This window comes from Pelmatolapia mariae, linkage group LG3_W, assembly GCF_036321145.2.
Source record: "Pelmatolapia mariae isolate MD_Pm_ZW linkage group LG3_W, Pm_UMD_F_2, whole genome shotgun sequence".
NCBI classification, from domain to species: domain Eukaryota; kingdom Metazoa; phylum Chordata; class Actinopteri; order Cichliformes; family Cichlidae; genus Pelmatolapia; species Pelmatolapia mariae.
Genome location: NC_086229.1, coordinates 73,713,982 through 73,732,000, shown reverse-complemented (window position 1 = coordinate 73,732,000; position 18,019 = coordinate 73,713,982). Strand labels below are relative to the sequence as shown.

At 42.1% G+C, this 18,019-nt stretch overlaps 1 protein-coding gene across 1 annotated transcript; it reads left to right on the top strand.

The window, feature by feature from the left end:
- The first annotated feature begins 2,929 nt into the window (after nt 1-2,929).
- LOC134624809 (polymeric immunoglobulin receptor-like) lies at nt 2,930-17,766 on the top strand. Its single transcript, XM_063469887.1, has 8 exons — nt 2,930-3,115; nt 3,700-4,041; nt 5,355-5,687; nt 6,108-6,437; nt 9,074-9,118; nt 9,579-9,911; nt 15,467-15,547; nt 16,653-17,766. The coding sequence occupies exons 1-8, from the start codon at nt 3,046-3,048 to the stop codon at nt 16,880-16,882; spliced, it is 1,764 nt and encodes a 587-aa protein (XP_063325957.1). The 5' UTR covers nt 2,930-3,045; the 3' UTR covers nt 16,883-17,766.
- The last annotated feature ends 253 nt before the right edge of the window (nt 17,767-18,019 follow it).

Below are 18,019 nucleotides of genomic sequence, written 5' to 3'. Positions count from 1 at the left end.
CAAAAGTATTAGTTCAGCAGTATCATTTTCAGTTTTACCACCATGGTTATATGAACAAACAACTGCTGATTTTCATTTACTACACAAGGTAAGAGGGCTGGTATCACACATATATAATATTCATGTTTAACCTACACACTTAAAAATATGAATAAGCATGACACGGGGAATTGTGAATTTTGTAAGATAAGATATGATAAGATAAAACTTTATTAATCCCTCGGGTGGGTTCCTCTGGGAAATTCGGTTTCCAAAAGCACAGCACCTACGGAAGTTAGAGAGCGTGAGCGGAATATTATATATATACACATATAAATACAGAGACATATATAGATAAAATATACGAAGGGGATAAATAGAATAAATAGGAATAAAAAATAAAAATACAAGTGAATTGCACATTTCAAGTACTGAAGTCTATTGCACCGTTGACTATTAACAAAAGTATTGCACAGTGAAGTGAAGAGGCACTACAGCTTCGTTGTTCCCCCCTCCTTTGTCCTCCTGTTTCCCCTCCCTCTCCCCTCCAGAGAGGAGTTAAACAGTTTGATGGCGTGTGGGACAAAGGAGTTTTTAAGTCTGTTGGTTCTTGTCTTTGGGAGAAGCAACCTGTCACTGAACAGACTCCTCTGGTTGTTTATGGCCGTGTGCAGAGGATGCCCAGCATTGTCTATAATGTCCAGCAGTTTTTTTTAGTGTCCTTCTCTCTGCCACTGACACCAGAGTGTCCAGCTTCATGCCGACCACAGAGCCAGCCTTCCTGATCAGTTCCTCCAGCCTGGATGAGTCCTTCTTTGCTGTGCTGCTCCCCCAGCACACTACAGCATAGAAAAGTACTCCAGCAACCACTGACTGGTAAAACATCCTCAGGAGCTTCCTGCAGATGTTAAAAGACCTCAGCCTCCTGAGGAAGTACAGTCGGCTTTGGCCTTTTTTATACAGGTGCTCTGTGCTGCATGACCAGTCCAGTTTGTTGTCCACCCACAGCCCGAGGTCCTTGTACTTGTTGACCACCTCCACCTCCTCCCCCTCTATCTGAACCGGCAGTGGACCTGCTCTGGACCTCCCGAAGTCCACAACCAGTTCCTTAGTCTTTGAGGTGTTGAGTTGCAGGTGGTTTGTGTGACTCCATGCGACGAAGTTCCTCACCAGACTTCTGTACTCCTCTTCCTGATCATCCCAGATATACCCCATGATGGTTGTGTCATCTGCAAACTTCTGAATGTGGCATAAGTCAGAGTTGTAGCAGAAGTCAGAGGTGTACAGGGTGAAGAGAAGAGGGGACAGCATAGTTCCCTGTTGTGGACAAGAGGAGACATTTGATCATGTAATGTTAGAATGTGGTAAATAACAGGAAAGCAACAAATACTCAAATTTGAATGACAGAAGAATTGTTTTCAGTTAAAGGTAAAAGAAATATTTCAAAGGAATACAGGTGATATAATTAATAGGACAATATTTGGGTTTTCGACAGCAACTGCTGTGAATATGAGAATATAGGCGAAAAAGCTGTTCCGATCCACAAAGGCACCTTAAGTTGTTTGGAACCGCTATAAAAAGATAGAGGAAGAGGTAGTCGTATTTTTTTTAAATAAACTTTATTTAGAACAATAACAGCGACAATCTCAAACAGACAATCGAATCATTCCGTACACTCCCCTTTCTTTTCTCCCAATCAGAGGAAAACACATCTTTGCGGAAGAGGTAGTAGTAGTAGCGGTGTTTAGCGACCTTGTCGCAATATTTAGCGAGTTTTCAGACACCCTTAAGCTGGGCAGACACTGTGCGATTTTTCCATTCGCGTTATTCAGCTCCTGCTCAAACTGCACGATTGACTCGCAGGGGTTATAAGTTCGTAGGTCACGATGCAGGGTCTCACACTATACGGCCCGATGCTCTGATGCGACCTGAGTGCTCACACTGTGCGTCCATAAAATGAAGGTTATAACAGAAATGCTGTCGCTCGCTCTCCCTCTCTGTCTTTCACTCACACAGACTCACACCACCACCATCAACTTTGCTAAATTGCTAATGAAAAACATTGATCAGGCAGCTGTGATTGAGCAGCAGTGTAGATCCAACTATTTTCACGGGTGTTGTGGTCGTGATAATTTTGTGAGGCCACATCGAAAAGGCTCAGATGAGCTTTCCAAAGTTCTACAAGTGCCTTCAGGGCTTGTGTCCAGATCACACGCTGCACAGCCGTCTTTTCACCGATGTTTACGTGTTTCCGCGTGCGCAGTGTGAGCGGCTGCGGTGACAGCCTCACGACGGTCGACAGGACTTCAAACAGGTTTGAAATCCTCACGATTGATGATCGGGAGCTGGTCGTGATGTGTTAATCGCTTCTCGTTACCCCACGTATACTACACGATGCACGACACACGATGAAGGCGAAACTCGGCCGATCCGCAAAACCGTCGGACGACTCAAAATGAGCCAAAAATCGCACAGTGTGAGCCCGGCACAGCAGTCGCCCCCAGCTGCTGTCAGAACAGATGTTCACCCTACGGTCCAAACTGCAAATGAATCTCTCATGAGCGACGCCGCTGCTCCCGTACTGACTGGAGCAGCGCTAGATGTACAACATTGTTCTTTGTCGAAAATAAATCGATGCACTGATTCCAATCATAAAGAAGGAGGGTTGGAATTGTGACATAAAAACAAACAATAATTGCTAAAAGAAATGTCATTTAAATATGTAGTAAGTGCTTTAAGGGTGTTTTTTAAAAGACTTTATGTCTCTTCCACGATGTCATTTCTCTCTCCTACAGCGTCCGTTACAGTTACAAACGTTTGCTAATGTGATGACGTCATTTAACGACAGCCAATAGCGAATTCCCCTACTGAGGCGTTGGCAACACAGAGTAGTAGTAGTTAAGTCGGAAGTGTGGAGTCAGTTGCTTAAAACTTTCAGCTTTTTTAAACCTTAAATTTAATCTCATCAGGTTTTAAACTCAGGTTCAGTTTTTCGCTGAAATTACCGACAGATTTAGACTTCAGAACAAATCAAAGAAGCGCTGAATCATCAGTAATGACACGGAAATGTCTGCCTTAACTGCATCACGCTGCTCCACTTTGCTGTTTGTTGGAGTCTTTGTGTTCGTCTCTGCAGGTGAGGTTTACAGTTAGAAACTAAACTGAGTTTATCTGACAAAAATAGAAGAGTATCGACTAGTTTACATGTTGTTAAGAATAATATGGATTTAGTTTGTCTGTGTGGACACGAGGCTGGGTGGAAACATCTGAAATCCAGCTGTGACAGAGACAAAGAAGTGTAATGTGTGTGTCAGTGTGATGTGTTGTAGTGTCAGGAGTCAGTATACAGCTACAAAGCTTTTTGTTCAGTGTATACAAACAGCTGTAGCTGCATAAAGGCAGCATGCAGAGACTCACAGTGTCTTATAATGAGAGGCTGCTTTCTCTCACACATTATGTTCACTTATTATCAGCACATGTTGTTGTTCTGTGGAAGCTAACATCTTGTAGTTTCTGACACTTTGCATGTTTAGCATGAGGCTAAAATTCCCCCTCAGTGGGTCACTGGTGACCTGCTGGATGTTCAGAGGTTCATCAAATCCAACATGACTAAAAACTCAAATGTCAAAGGAAATAAACAAAATATTTAAAGTCAATCATTCTGATCATAATTGTACTTTGACCTTTAACCTCTCTGCTCTGTGTTGTTTCCTCTTTCAGACCAGAAAATCATCATCACAGCTGAGCCTGGACAGGACGTCACTCTGACATGTCGAGCTCCAAACAACAACATCACAGGTGTAGAGTGGAGCAGAGCTGACCTGACAGATGAACATGTGCTTTTGTACCGGGATGGGAAGTTTGATCTAGACAACCAGCATCAATCTTTTAAGAACCGGTCTGATCTGCAGGACAGACAGATGAAGGATGGAGACGTGTCTTTGATTCTGAAGCATGTGACGATTAATGACGCTGGACCATACGTGTGTGGTGTCTTCATTGAAGGAACACAATCATCGGATCTCATCAGCATCATCAAACTGAGAGTTGTTGATCCTCCAGGTGAGTGAGTAGAGTTGAGTGTGTGTGTGATCAGAGGTGAAGCTGCTTCCTGGTTGTTGATGTTTGTTTGTTGTATGGATGAGCTGGTGGATGTCAGAGGTAGACAGATGTTTCTCCAGCTGTTGTCTTTGTGGCTGGTAGTCTAGAGTTGTAGAGCAGCATTGTTTGGGTAAGGTTAGAGCAGAAACAAAGACATTTATGAATCAGTCTCTTCTTCTCTTGCTCTCTAACTCGTCTGTAAACATGTTTGGGGAAACTCAATGTTAAAGCCTACAGCTGGAGGGGGAGGGGAGGGGTGAAGCTGGTGGTTGTGAGTCTGTGAAAGTGAATCCTGCCGGTGCCATAGCTGCTGAAAACGTACTTAGTGCAGACACAAAACGTCCATCAGCTTCAAAGTGTGTCAGAAAAATGTCCACATGATGACTGATGGATGAGAGAGGTCCCATTTTTGTTGTTGTGCACAAATCATTGAACAACACAAACACTTAGAGCTCCTTTCAGTGCTGCCTGTTTTGTTACTGCACACATTTCTGATGGTCCTACAGTCCAACGTAGCAAACATCTCCCTGAAGCCTCTTCCTTAGAGACCAAAGGTTGGATCAGAGCAGCTGAAAGGACACATCTATGAATGCAGTCAGAGACTTTCTCACAACCTCACACTTCATCTGATCACAGTTAGACTCAGGTTCTCTGTTAGTCACCAACAATCAAACTAAGGGTTTAATCAGCAGAAATAATTGACCAATCTGCTCTAACTTCATCACTTTGGTTCATATGCTAATAATATTTCCTAAAGATTTATTTTCATCTGGATTCAGTTTGTCTGTGTGTGAAGGAGACACGAGGCTGGGTGGACACTTAACATCTGTAATCCAGCTGTGACAGACACAAAGAAGTGTAACGTGTGTCAGTGTGATGTGTTGTAGTGTCAGGAGTCAGTATACAGCTACAAAGCTTTTTGTTCAGTGTATACAAACAGCTGTAGCTCCATAAAGGCAGCATGCAGAGACTCACAGTGTCTTATAATGAGAGGCTGCTTTCTCTCACACATTATGTTCACTTATTATCAGCACATGTTGTTGTTCTGTGGAAGCTAACATCTTGTAGTTTCTGACACTTTGCATGTTTAGCATGAGGCTAAAATTCCCCCTCAGTGGGTCACTGGTGACCTGCTGGATGTTCAGAGGTTCATTAAATCCAACATGACTAAAAACTCAAATGTCAAAGGAAATAAAATATTTAAAGTCAATCATTCTGATCATAATTGTACTTTGACCTTTAACCTCTCTGCTCTGTGTTGTTTCCTCTTTCAGAGCAGAAACTCATCACAGCTGAGCCTGGACAGGACGTCACTCTGACATGTCGAGCTCCAAACAACATCACAGGTGTAGAGTGGAGCAGAGCTGACCTGGGAGATGAACATGTGCTTTTGTACCGGGATGGGAAGTTTGATCTAGACAACCAGCATCAATCTTTTAAGAACCGGTCTGATCTGCAGGACAGACAGATGAAGGATGGAGACGTGTCTTTGATTCTGAAGCATGTGACGATTAATGACGCTGGAACATACGAGTGTGGTGTCTATGTGGTAGAAAGAAACTCATTGAAGATTCTCAGCAGCATCTATCTTCATGTTGTTCCTCCAGGTGAGTGAGTAGAGTTGAGTGTGTGTGTGATCAGAGGTGAAGCTGCTTCCTGGTTGTTGATGTTTGTTTGTTGTATGGATGAGCTGGTGGATGTCAGAGGTAGACAGATGTTTCTCCAGCTGTTGTCTTTGTGGCTGGTAGTCTAGAGTTGACTTGTTCTTACTTATTATCAGCACATGTTGTTGTTCTGTGGAAGCTAACATCTTGTAGTTTCTGACACTTTGCATGTTTAGCATGAGGCTAAAATTCCCCCTCAGTGGGTCACTGGTGACCTGCTGGATGTTCAGAGGTTCATTAAATCCAACATGACTAAAAACTCAAATGTCAAAGGAAATAAAGAAAATATTTAAAGTCAATCATTCTGATCATGATTGTACTTTGACCTTTAACCTCTCTGCTCTGTGTTGTTTCCTCTTTCAGACCAGAAAATCATCACAGCTGAGCCTGGACAGGACGTCACTCTGCCATGTCGAGCTCCAAACAAGAAGATCAGAGGTGTAATATGGAGCAGAACTGACAAGCCACCATTTGTGGTTTTGTACCAGGATGGTCGCTTTGTTATAGATGACCAGCATCCAACTTTTAAGAACCGGGTGGATCTGCAGGACAGACAGATGAAGGATGGAGACGTGTCTTTGATTCTAAAGAATGTGGCGATTAATGACACTGGAACATACATGTGTCGTGTCCTCATGGAAAGAACCGGCTCATTGAAGCTCATCAGTATCGTCTACTTGAGTGTTCCTGCAGGTGAGTGAGTAGAGTTGAGTGTGTGTGTGATCAGAGGTGAAGCTGCTTCCTGGTTGTTGATGTTTGTTTGTTGTATGGATGAGCTGGTGGATGTCAGAGGCAGACAGATGTTTCTCCAGCTGTTGTCTTTGTGGCTGGTAGTCTAGAGTTGTAGAGCAGCATTGTTTGGTTAAGGTTAGAGCAGAAACAAAGACATTTATGAATCAGTCTCTTCTTCTCTTGCTCTCTAACTCATCTGTAAACATGAAACTTAGATTACACAGGAAACACGTGATCTCACCAGAAGAACAGTCACCGTCTTGCTTTGAAACAACCAGAACAAAACGCGACAAAAGCACGTTTGCACTATTTCACTGACTGATGTGATAATTCATGGATATAATTTCCAATCTTTTTTTTTAGCTCCCACCACATCTTTAACAACCCCTGTGGGGTCAGGGGTCATGTTTGGCTTGAGACTATTGAAAAGTAAATCATCATGTATTTGAAAATGTGCTTCTTTAGCATCAGGCTAAAACTCTGCTGGTCAATGATCACAGCTCTCTTTCCCATCCAACCAAGTTTCCCTTTATATATATATGAAGTGCATCAAAGCGTACAAATGGAGACGAGCGTCTGACTGACTGCTGTAGTCCATCATCCATCCACACTCAGATGGCCTCCATCAGTTTGCTTTAGCACAGATGTGTCCTGCTCACTCTGGAGTCAGTGTTATCATCCTCATCTGTGATGATGTGAGACTCCAGCTGAGCTAGTTTTTTATTCATTAATTTACTGACTTATGTCCTGATAGTTTAACCTTAGAGTTTAATCCATGTGTAGCTGAGCAGACTCCCTGCATGTTTCAGGTGTTGCTGTTACAGAGAGAGGATGGCTGCTGTCACTCTGTCATGTTTAGATCAATCTGAATACAGGCAGTGCTTATTGTAAAGTATATATCTTTACTGTAGCTGTGTTAAAAACATGGCTGCCCTCTTGCTGTAATGAGAGCAGCTGAGCAGAGTTACTGATCTGTAAGCAGTTTCCAAATTCCTGAGATCACAGTGTGGCTTTGAACCTCTCATGCTGAAATCATCAGTATCTCTGTGAGCAGCTGTGATAAACTGCTGATAAATTAATGAATTAATCTTTGTGCTATAAACTTACCTGCCAGAGCAAATACATAAAAGCCATAATACACAGTTTGTCTGTGTAACAACTGTAAAAACTATTGTAAGGAGCTGGACTTCTTTAAGTTTGTTTAAAACGTTTAATCCAAGAAGCTTCTTCAGTTCTAAGAGAAACTGGTGGATCTCCCAGATTTTTAAGCCCTATGGGAGTGTCCCCCAAAGAGGGTCATGGAGCACCTGCTGATCCTATTGATCCTACCTATCTGATGGACATAGAAGAGCCACCTCGACGGGACAAGACTCGGTGGTCCATCTGAATCTAAAGGTCAAAGGTCACTCTTTCGAGGATGCCAACGTTCACATTTTGAACAGAGAGGACAGATGGTTTGAAAGAGGAGGGAAAGAAGCCATTTACGTTCACTGTGAGCGACCATCTTTGAACAGAGGCGGTGGTTTACGACATCCACTGTCTGCCATCTATAATCCAGTTTGAGATCCCTTCTATTACACCCGATCCTTTTATTCCCTTTACTTTACTTTTTCAGTTGGTCAAAACTGTTAAATCATTCTTTTCTTCATTTCCAGAAATGGAGACATGCACAGGGCTAAAGCCTCCGCAAATCTGAAGCTTTACAAGCCAAAACATGTATAATATAATTAGTCATACGTCACACATAGTTTCGATAAAAACAACTGCTTGTGGGCTGACTAGTGTGTGTGTGTGTGTGTGTGTGTGTGTGCGTGTGTGTGTGTGTGTGTGTGTTACTTAGTTCCACTTTTTTTGTCTGGTTTCCTGTTCTTAGTATTTTGCCTCTGCAGCTCTGCACTTCCTGTATTTTTACACTTCCACTAACTTAAGCCTCTGTTGCTAAGGCCTGTCACACTCTGACCTAGTTCTCTGTCACATCTGGCCTTGCTTTATAGAGGCCTTTATTATTAAAATACATAAAACAATATAATCAGAAAATAAGCACTAAGAATATATATTTATTCCGTAACACTTCCCAGACGCCTTAACGCCCACTCACATCCTGGGCCTCAGGAAATCACATGATAGGGTGGGGCCAGGTTTAACAATGAGCTCACCCGAAACCCTGGCTGATTGGGACCCACACCCGCTTTTACACCTTGGCTCCATGTCCCTCTTGGGGGGGGAAACTCCCAAAGAGCTTGAATCTGAATCACAGGTTCAGATGTTTCAGCCTCATAATAAACAAACACAGGTTCAGAGAGTCGAGGATTTGAACTTCCAAAAGTCTCAGACATGTTTTAACGAACTCTCACAGTCTGCAGCCAAACAGTCAAATTATAAAGAACAGCTGGATCAGTTTTTGTCATATTTAGTCAGATCATCTGTTTCCTTTGTTAAATTAAGAAAAATCCACCAGTATTTTCTCACTTTATACTTATTGTGAATAGTTTGTATTAATCTGTTCTCCTGAACTAGAAGAGGAAACAGATTCTGTTCTGTTCTTCACTCATCACCTACCTGACAGCTGACACCTCACACCTGTTTCTCACCTGCAGGTCAGACAGGAGGACACACAGAGGATGGAGGCAAAAAAGATGGAGGTAAGGAGGATGGATCTGTTGGACCTATAGTTGGTCTGTCAGTTTCTGCTGTGCTTCTTGTTGTTGTTGCTGTTGTTATTAATCTGATCTGCAGAAAAGCTGAGAGGGGTTTTAGCACAATAAAACAAAAAGAGAGAAGAAAACGTAAAAAAACTGTTGAAAGGTCAGGAAAGTATTCAAAGCTGAACTCTGAGCCTGATGTTCCATGAAGTCACTGTTACCCAACATGACGAAAAACAGATGATCAAGGACAGAAAGAAACTGATGATGCTTCATGTGACTTTTTGCTCCTTAAGTCCAGCCCACTGGAAGACAGCTTGTAGTTTCTTCTCCTTAGTTTGTAAATCCATCTTATCAAATTTGACAGAGTGTTGCCAAATTAGAGACTTTGTTGCAATATGTAGCGGATCACTGTACTTTGACCTTTAACCTCTCTGCTCTGTTTTGTTTCCTCCTTCAGAACAGAAAAACATCACAGCTGAGTCTGGACAGAACGCCACTCTGACATGTCGAGCTCCAAACAACAAGATCAGAGTTGTAAAGTGGAGCAGAGCTGACCTGACAGATGAACATGTCTTTATGTACCAGGATAAACCTGATTCAGCCAACCAGCATCCATCTTTTAAGAACCGGACTGATCTGCAGGACAGACAGATGAAGGATGGAAACGTGTCTTTGATTCTGAAGAATGTGACGATTAATGACACTGGAACATACATGTGTCGTGTGTTCATGAATAAAACAAAGTCATGGAGCAACATCAGCATCATCCACCTTCATGTTGTTCCTCCAGGTGAGTGAGTAGAGTTGAGTGTGTGTGTGATCAGAGGTGAAGCTGCTTCCTGGTTGTTGATGTTTGTTTGTTGTATGGATGAGCTGGTGGATGTCAGAGGTAGACAGATGTTCCTCCAGCTGTTGTCTTTGTGGCTGGTAGTCTAGAGTTGTAGAGCAGCATTGTTTGGGTAAGGTTAGAGCAGAAACAGACATTTATGAATCAGTCTCTTCTTCTCTTGCTCTCTAACTCGTCTGTAAACATGAAACTTAGATTACACAGGAAACAGGTGATCTCACCAAAAGAACAGTCACCGTCTTGCTTTGAAACAACCAGAACAAAATGTGTCAAAAGCACGTTTGCACTATTTCAACACTGCTGGAGCACACACTGACTGATGTGATAATTCATGGATATAATTTCGTCAGCCATAGACTCCCTTTTTTGAACTTGGTTTATTGGAAATTACCCTACATTTTAGTCAGAAATCCTGGCTTGCTCCTTTTTTGGGAAAAGGAATACTGAAAAGGATCACATTTAGCAACCAATGGTCGTGCACGGTGGATTGAAGGTAATAGCCTACTTGGAGGAAGAATCATGGTAAGCAGTGAAAACAAGCTTTGCTACTGTGGAAATTTGTCATAGTGGATGAGGGTGATGATGAACTAGTGTGTGGAAAAAGAGAATCAAAAATGACGGAAAAGGCTGTGGAGGAAAAGCTGCACAGGTTGACCCAGTGTAGAAAGGCTAAGCTAGGCCACCTAACTAGCCAAGCTAATCAGCTCGAACGGCTAATGGAAGATGATGCTAACGTGAATGCTGTTAAGCAGAAATTGCGTTTAGACTATCAAGATTCATTTGGAGACCTGTGTAAGATGAATGATAGTTTGAGACTATTAATGCATGAAGAAGAATTTGAAAAGGACCAAAGTTCTTGGTATGAACCTAATGCTAGTCGTATTCGTGGATTTATGCAACATGTGGAAACGTGGGTTAAAGCAGCTGAGGACCGCACAGAACAAGCTAGACGGTGCGATGCAGACATCCAGCCTTCCGACAGTGTTTCTGTGATGTCCGCTGCTTTAAGCAGTAAAAGCAGGAGGCGCAGGTCAGCCGTTGGGAGCCAAGTGTCCACTGCTTCTTCAGTACGCCTCAAAGCTGAAATGGAGAGAGCCACATTGCTCGCACAAGCAACAGCTCTCAAACAAAAACAAGAGCTTGAACGACAGGAAGCTGAGTTGAAAGCAAAAAGAGAGCAGCTAGATCTGCAAACTGCTATTGCCGCCTCTGATGCTAAATTAAAGGTATTAGAGAATTTTGAAAATGAGCGCTCGTCACATGTGAGTCCTGCATACCCAACGACTATTGATTCTGGATTCATACCATTACCTGTAAGTCAAACTCCAGTCACCAACACAGAAAATGGACATGGAGAATTCATGCCTTTACAAAGTCACCCTATTGGTACGCAGCAGTCTAGAGTGGATTTTGCAGCAGATGAGCAAGCAGTTGAAACACTCTGTACTGTCATGATGCGTCAGAACAATATAACAGCTGATGGTGAAACAACAAAAAATGATGACGTTGCCACCTTTAGACATCCCTACCTTCAGTGGTGATCCTCTAGATTACAATACATTTGTAAGCGCCTTTGAGCACGGAGTAGAGTCTTGCACTGAAAGTCCTAAGAACCGCCTCTACTTCTTAGAGCAGTTCACTAATGGACAGCCGAAAGAGCTAATAAAGAGCTTCCTTCACATGAAGCCAGATGTAGGCTATCACAAGGCTAAACAGCTCCTTAAAGAGCATTTTGGAAATGACTACAAAGTTGCTGTAGCCTACATGAACAAGGTCTCAAACTGGGCACCTATCAAGCCAGAAGATGCAGAAGCTTTAAATGCTTTTTCACTCTTTCTGACAGCTTGCTGTAACACCATGGCTGAAGTGAGTTACATGGAGGAACTTGATAATCTCGCAAGCTTGAAAGCCATTGTAGCAAAACTTCCATACAAGTTACGTGAAAGGTGGAGAACTGTTGTGTGTGGTATGCAAGAGCGAGGCGACAGAAGAGTCAAGTTCAAGGATTTGGTGGAGTTTATTAATAAACAAGCCAAAATTGCACTTCACCCTGTTTTTGGTGACATGAAGGATAGCACCACTGCTAAACCATTCACCATTAAACAAAACAATAACAAGGATCAGAAAAGGGTTGTAATGAAGAAGTCATTCACCACAAGTGCCATACCATTGGACAATCAGGAGAAAGACACAAAGCCAATGGAAAACACAAATTATGTGAAACCCACTCCACAGGCATGTCTGTTCTGTAACGGTGGGCACATCATAGACCTGTGTGGTAAGTTTAAGGGCAAGCCACACAACGAAAAGTTGGAATTTTTGAAAGGCAAAGGACTGTGTTTTAGCTGTTTGAAGCAAGGTCACATGAGCAAACTTTGTAAGAAAAAGGTGAGCTGTGAGGTATGTTCTCTTGCTCATCATACATTGTTGCATATCAAGAAAAGGGACACAGATGCTGACATAGAGAAGAAAACTAAGAACAGTGAAAGTCAAATGATCTTAAGTGCCTTTGTCTGTGCAGAGTCTGAGGATTGTGGGCCAACTGGGGCCGGGGAAGATGACTGCACGCTTGCAATAGTTCCTGTACAGGTCAAAGCCAAAAAGGGAAGTGTAGTAGTGCAGACATACGCCTTCTTGGACCCAGGAAGCTCTGCCACATTCTGTACAGAGACATTAATGGACAAATTGAAGATCACTGGAAGGAAAACTGACATACTACTGAAAACTATGAATGAAGAGAAACCTGTCTGTACTCATGTAGTGTCAGGCTTGGAGGTCAGTAGTTTATCTGGTGACGACTTTATTGATCTGCCAGATGTCTTCACACAAAGGACAATACCTGTAGGAAAAGAAAACATACCCCTCCAGAAGGATCTCGAAAAGTGGCCTTACCTTAAAGAAGTAAAACTGCCTCGAATTGAGACTGACATTGGATTGCTTATCGGACCAAATGTACCTAAAGCAATGGAGCCATGGGAGGTTGTAAGCAGTGTAGGTAATGGACCGTATGCTGTAAGAACCAAGCTAGGTTAGACTGTGAATGGACCTTTGAGAGAAACGGGCTGTCATGCAGACCAGAGAAACCCAGCCAAGGCTATTGCAAACCGCATATCAGTGATCCGTTTAGAGAACCTGTGGCTTCAACAGTTCATGGTGGATTTTCCAGAGGGAGGAAAACATGATGAAGTGGAAATGTCAAGAGAGGACCATCAGTTTATGGACATGGTCATGGAATCTGCAAAACTGATGGATAGCCACTATACAATATGTTTACCTCTGAAGAACAGATTGGTCAACATGACAAATCATCGCTCAGTCGCTGAACAACGAGCACGTAACTTGAGGCTTAAATTTCTCAGGAATGACTGCTTCCGACAAGAGTACACAGACTTCATGGAAGACCTTCTTAAAAAGGGCTATGCAGTACAACTGTCAAATGATGAACTGGCGCACGAAGAAGGAAAAGTGTGGTATATACCCCATCACGCCGTGTACCACCCTGTGAAGCAGAAATTAAGAGTTGTGTTCGACTGTGCAGCTGAAGTTGATCCCTGAATGATCAACTTCTTCAGGGTCCAGATTTGACCAGCAGTCTCATTGGTGTTGTCATACGATTTAGACAGGAACCTGTTGCAATTATGGCAGACGTTGAAGCAATGTTTCACCAGGTGAAGGTGCCCGACGGTGACTCTGACTTACTCAGGTTACTTTGGTGGAAAGGTGGCGACTGCGATCACATCTTATCAAATTTGACAGAGTGTTGCCAACTTAGAGACTTTGTTGCAATATTTAGCGAGTTTTCAGACAGCCTTAGTGGTTTTTCCCCCCCTAGTGACAAATCTGGCGACTTTTTTGGTGTTATTGGAGACGTATGACCAAGGTTTCTCTCTTACAAGCAGCGGGTGCTGCCGTCAGCACCTCGCCCGTGCCAAAGCGCTCACAGGCGCTCACACACAGCGGTCGCCCCCAGCTGCTGTCAGCGCAGAAGATGTTCACGAGTCCAAACTACAAACGAATCACACACGAAGCCGCTGCTTCCGCACTGACTGTGACGCAGGTCGGGAGCAGCGGTAGATTGGTTTGTGTCTAAACTAAATCGATGCTCTAAAATGCATCATTCCAATCATAAAGAATGAGGGTTGGAATTGTGACATAAAATCAAACAATAATTGCTAAAAGAAATGTCATTTAAATAAGTGCTTTAAGGGTGTTTTTTAAAAGACTTTATGTCTCTTCCACGATGTCATTTCTCTCTCCTACAGCGTCCGTTACAGTTACAAACATTTGCTGATGTGATGACGCCATTTAACGACAGCCAATAGAAATTTCCCCTACTGAGGCGTTGGCAACACAGAGTAGTAGTATCTCCAAAAGTTTAATCTGTTCATCTGGACGTAGCGTTTTGTGGGAGAAATGTTTCGTCACTCATCGAAGTGACTTCTTCAGTCTCAGCTGACTGCAGGTTTCCCCAAACCTTATAAACAGTACATTTGCATAATGACTGAAACCAGCCCACTGAAGGAACAATGGGCTGTGAGGTCAGTTCCTTAATCATAATTTCTCCCACAAAACGCTACGTCCAGATGAACAGATTCAACTTTTGGAGATTTACTTTCCTGGATGATTGAGAATGCATCAAGACAGAGTAGTAGTAGTTAAATCGGAAGTGTGGAGTCAGTTGCTTAAAACTTTCAGCTTTTTTTAAACCTTAAATTTAATCTCATCAGGTTTTAAACTCAGGTTCAGTTATTCGCTGAAATTACCGGAAGATTTAGACTTCAGAACAAACCAAAAAAGCGCTGAATCATCAGTAATGGTGACACGGAAATGTCTGCCTTAACTGCATCACGCTGCTCCACTTTGCTGTTTGTTGGAGTCTTTGTGTTCGTCTCTGCAGGTGAGGTTTACAGTTAGAAACTAAACTGAGTTTATCTGACAAAAATAGAACAGTATCGACTAGTTTACATGTTGTTAAGAATAATAATAATAATGATATGGATTCAGTTTGTCTGTGTTTCTGAAGGAGACACGAGGCTGGGTGGAAACATCTGTAATCCAGCTGTGACAGAGACACAGAAGTGTAACGTGTGTGTCAGTGTGATGTGTTGTAGTGTCAGGAGTCAGTATACAGCTACAAAGCTTTTTGTTCAGTGTATACAAACAGCTGTAGCTCCATAAAGGCAGCATGCAGAGACTCACAGTGTCTTATAATGAGAGGCTGCTTTCTCTCACACATTATGTTCACTTATTATCAGCACATGTTGTTGTTCTGTGGAAGCTAACATCTTGTAGTTTCTGACACTTTGCATGTTTAGCATGAGGCTAAAATTCCCCCTCAGTGGGTCACTGGTGACCTGCTGGATGTTCAGAGGTTCATTAAATCCAACATGACTAAAAACTCAAATGTCAAAGGAAACAAAATATTTAAAGTCAATCATTCTGATCATAATTGTACTTTGACCTTTAACCTTTCTGCTCTGTGTTGTTTCCTCTTTCAGACAAGAAAAACATCACAGCTGAGCCTGAAGAGCAAGTAAAAGGACCTGTGATCAAGAGCACCAAACTTAATGTTCCTGCAGGTGAGTGAGTAGAGTTGAGTGTGTGTGTGATCAGAGGTGAAGCTGCTTCCTGGTTGTTGATGTGTGTTTGTTGTATGGATGAGCTGGTGGATGTCAGAGGCAGACAGATGTTTCTCCAGCTGTTGTCTTTGTGGCTGGTAGTCTAGAGTTGTAGAGCAGCATTGTTTGGGTAAGGTTAGAGCAGAAACAGACATTTATGAATCAGTCTCTTCTTCTCTTGCTCTCTAACTCGTCTGTAAACATGAAACTTAGATTACACAGGAAACAGGTGATCTCACCAAAAGAACAGTCACCGTCTTGCTTTGAAACAACCAGAACAAAACGCGACAAAAGCACATTTGCACTATTTCAACACTGCTGGAGCACACACTGACTGATGTGATAATTCATGGATATAATTTCCAATCTTTTTTTAGCTCCCACCACATCTTTAACAATCATGTGGGGTCAGGGGTCATGTTTGGCTTGAGACTTTTGAAAAGTAAATCATCATGTGTTTGAAAATGTGCTTCTTTAGCATCAGGCTAAAACTCTGCTGGTCAATGATCACAGCTCTCTGTCCCATCCAACCAAGTTTCCCTTTATATATATATGAAGTGCATCAAAGCGTACAAATGGAGACGAGCGTCTGACTGACTGCTGTAGTCTGACGCTCTGATCACAGTGTGGCTTTGAACCTCTCATGCTGAAATCATCAGTATCTCTGTGAGCAGCTGTGATAAACTGCTGATAAATTAATGCAGCAATCTTTGTGCTATAAACTTACCTGCCAGAGCAAATACATAAAAGCCATAATACACAGTTTGTCTGTGTAACAACTGTAACAAACTATTGTAAGGAGCTGGACTTCTTTAAGTTTGTTTAAAACGTTTAATCCAGTCAAATTATAAAGAACAGCTGGATCAGTTTTAGTCATATTTAGTCAGATCATCTGTTTCCTTTGTTAAATTAAGAAAAATCCACCAGTATTTTCTCACTTTACATATATTGTGAATAGTTTGTATTAATTTATTCTCCTGAACTAGAAGAGGAAACAGATTCTGTTCTGTTCTTCACTCATCACCTACCTGACAGCTGACACCTCACACCTGTTTCTCACCTGCAGGTCACACAGACAACAAAGATGAAGGGACGGAGAATGGATCTTTTCGACTGATAGTTGGTCTGTCAGTTTCTGCTGTGCTTCTTCTTGTTGTTGCTCTTGTTATTAATCTGATCTGCAGAAAATATGAGAAGGGTTTTAGCACAATAAAACAACAAGAGAGAATGAAACGTAAAAAAGCAATTGAAAGGTCAGGAAAGTATTCCAAGCTGAACTCTGAGCCTGATTGTTAACTCACTGTTACCCAACATGATGAAAAACAGATGATCAAGGACAGAAAGAAACTGATGATGCTTCATGTGACTTTTTCCTCCTTAAGTCCAGCCCACTGGAAGACAGCTTGTACTTTCTTCTCCTCAGCTGGCATTTTTTTAGTTTATAAATCCATTTTATCCAATTTGACAGAGTTTACAAACTGTTATAGACTCAGACTGGGCTGAAACTTGATGACTTTTCCTAAACTGACCCAAAATACAAAATACAGATGATACAATCTTTTTTTACTGTAATGGTGTTTTGGGACAAGTTTGTCTCGTGTTTGTTCAGATGGATCCTTAGATCCATTAGTTTGACTAAAATTAAGCAACATTTAGGGAAATTTGACACTGTGAAAACATTTTCATATAAACTCACAAAGATGATGTACACACTCATGTTTGTGTGTCTTTAATCAGACAGAATTGGGTCTCATATGGCTCACATGAGACCCAATTCATGGCTGAACCCTTTAAGGGCGACATGAAAACAGATGTCATACATGTCCTGAAGTGGATTGTGGATTTCTGACTTAATCATTACAGCAGTGAGGTCAGTGTGATGAACTAATGCTCTGTTCTCCGGCCTGACACAGCTTTAACTCCAAACATCTCTCCACTGTTAGAGGTTCAGTTTTTTATGGCCTGACAGTGTGAAGCCTCCACCTACATCACTGAACTGCTCCACCCTGCTCCACGTCTGTACTCTTGTCTCTGTGACCTTCTTTAAACAGCTTGTTTTTGTTTTTGGTGTTTTGCTCAGCTGTGACCTTTTTTAACATTGTTTTGTAACTTTGTTTTTTTTATGTCTCTGTAATAAAAGTTTGTTTTTTAAAGACAAAGACAATGATAATGAGTGAAATCTATCTTGTGGCACTTGTTAACAGATATGCCAGCCCAGGATGATTTGACAACCTTCCACAATTCCTCTGCGTTTCTCGGTTTTGCCTCAGAAACAGCATTTTTGATGTCACCCTATATGTTTTCTACTGGATTAAGGTCCGGGGATTGTGCTGGCCACTTCGTGATCCTAATTTTGTTGGTCTGGAACCAAGATGCTGATCACTTACTGGTATGTTTGGGGTCGTTGTCTTGTTTAAACACCCATTTCATGGG

Excerpts from the sequence above, each read along its gene's own strand:
- LOC134624809 (XM_063469887.1), top strand. The coding sequence starts at position 3,046 with ATGTCTGCCTTAACTGCATCACGCTGCTCCACTTTGCTGTTTGTTGGA. Across the intron at positions 5,688-6,107 it reads TCTTCATGTTGTTCCTCCAG|ACCAGAAAATCATCACAGCT; the intron begins GTGAGTGAGTAG and ends TTCCTCTTTCAG. Across the intron at positions 9,119-9,578 it reads TGGAGGCAAAAAAGATGGAG|AACAGAAAAACATCACAGCT; the intron begins GTAAGGAGGATG and ends TTCCTCCTTCAG.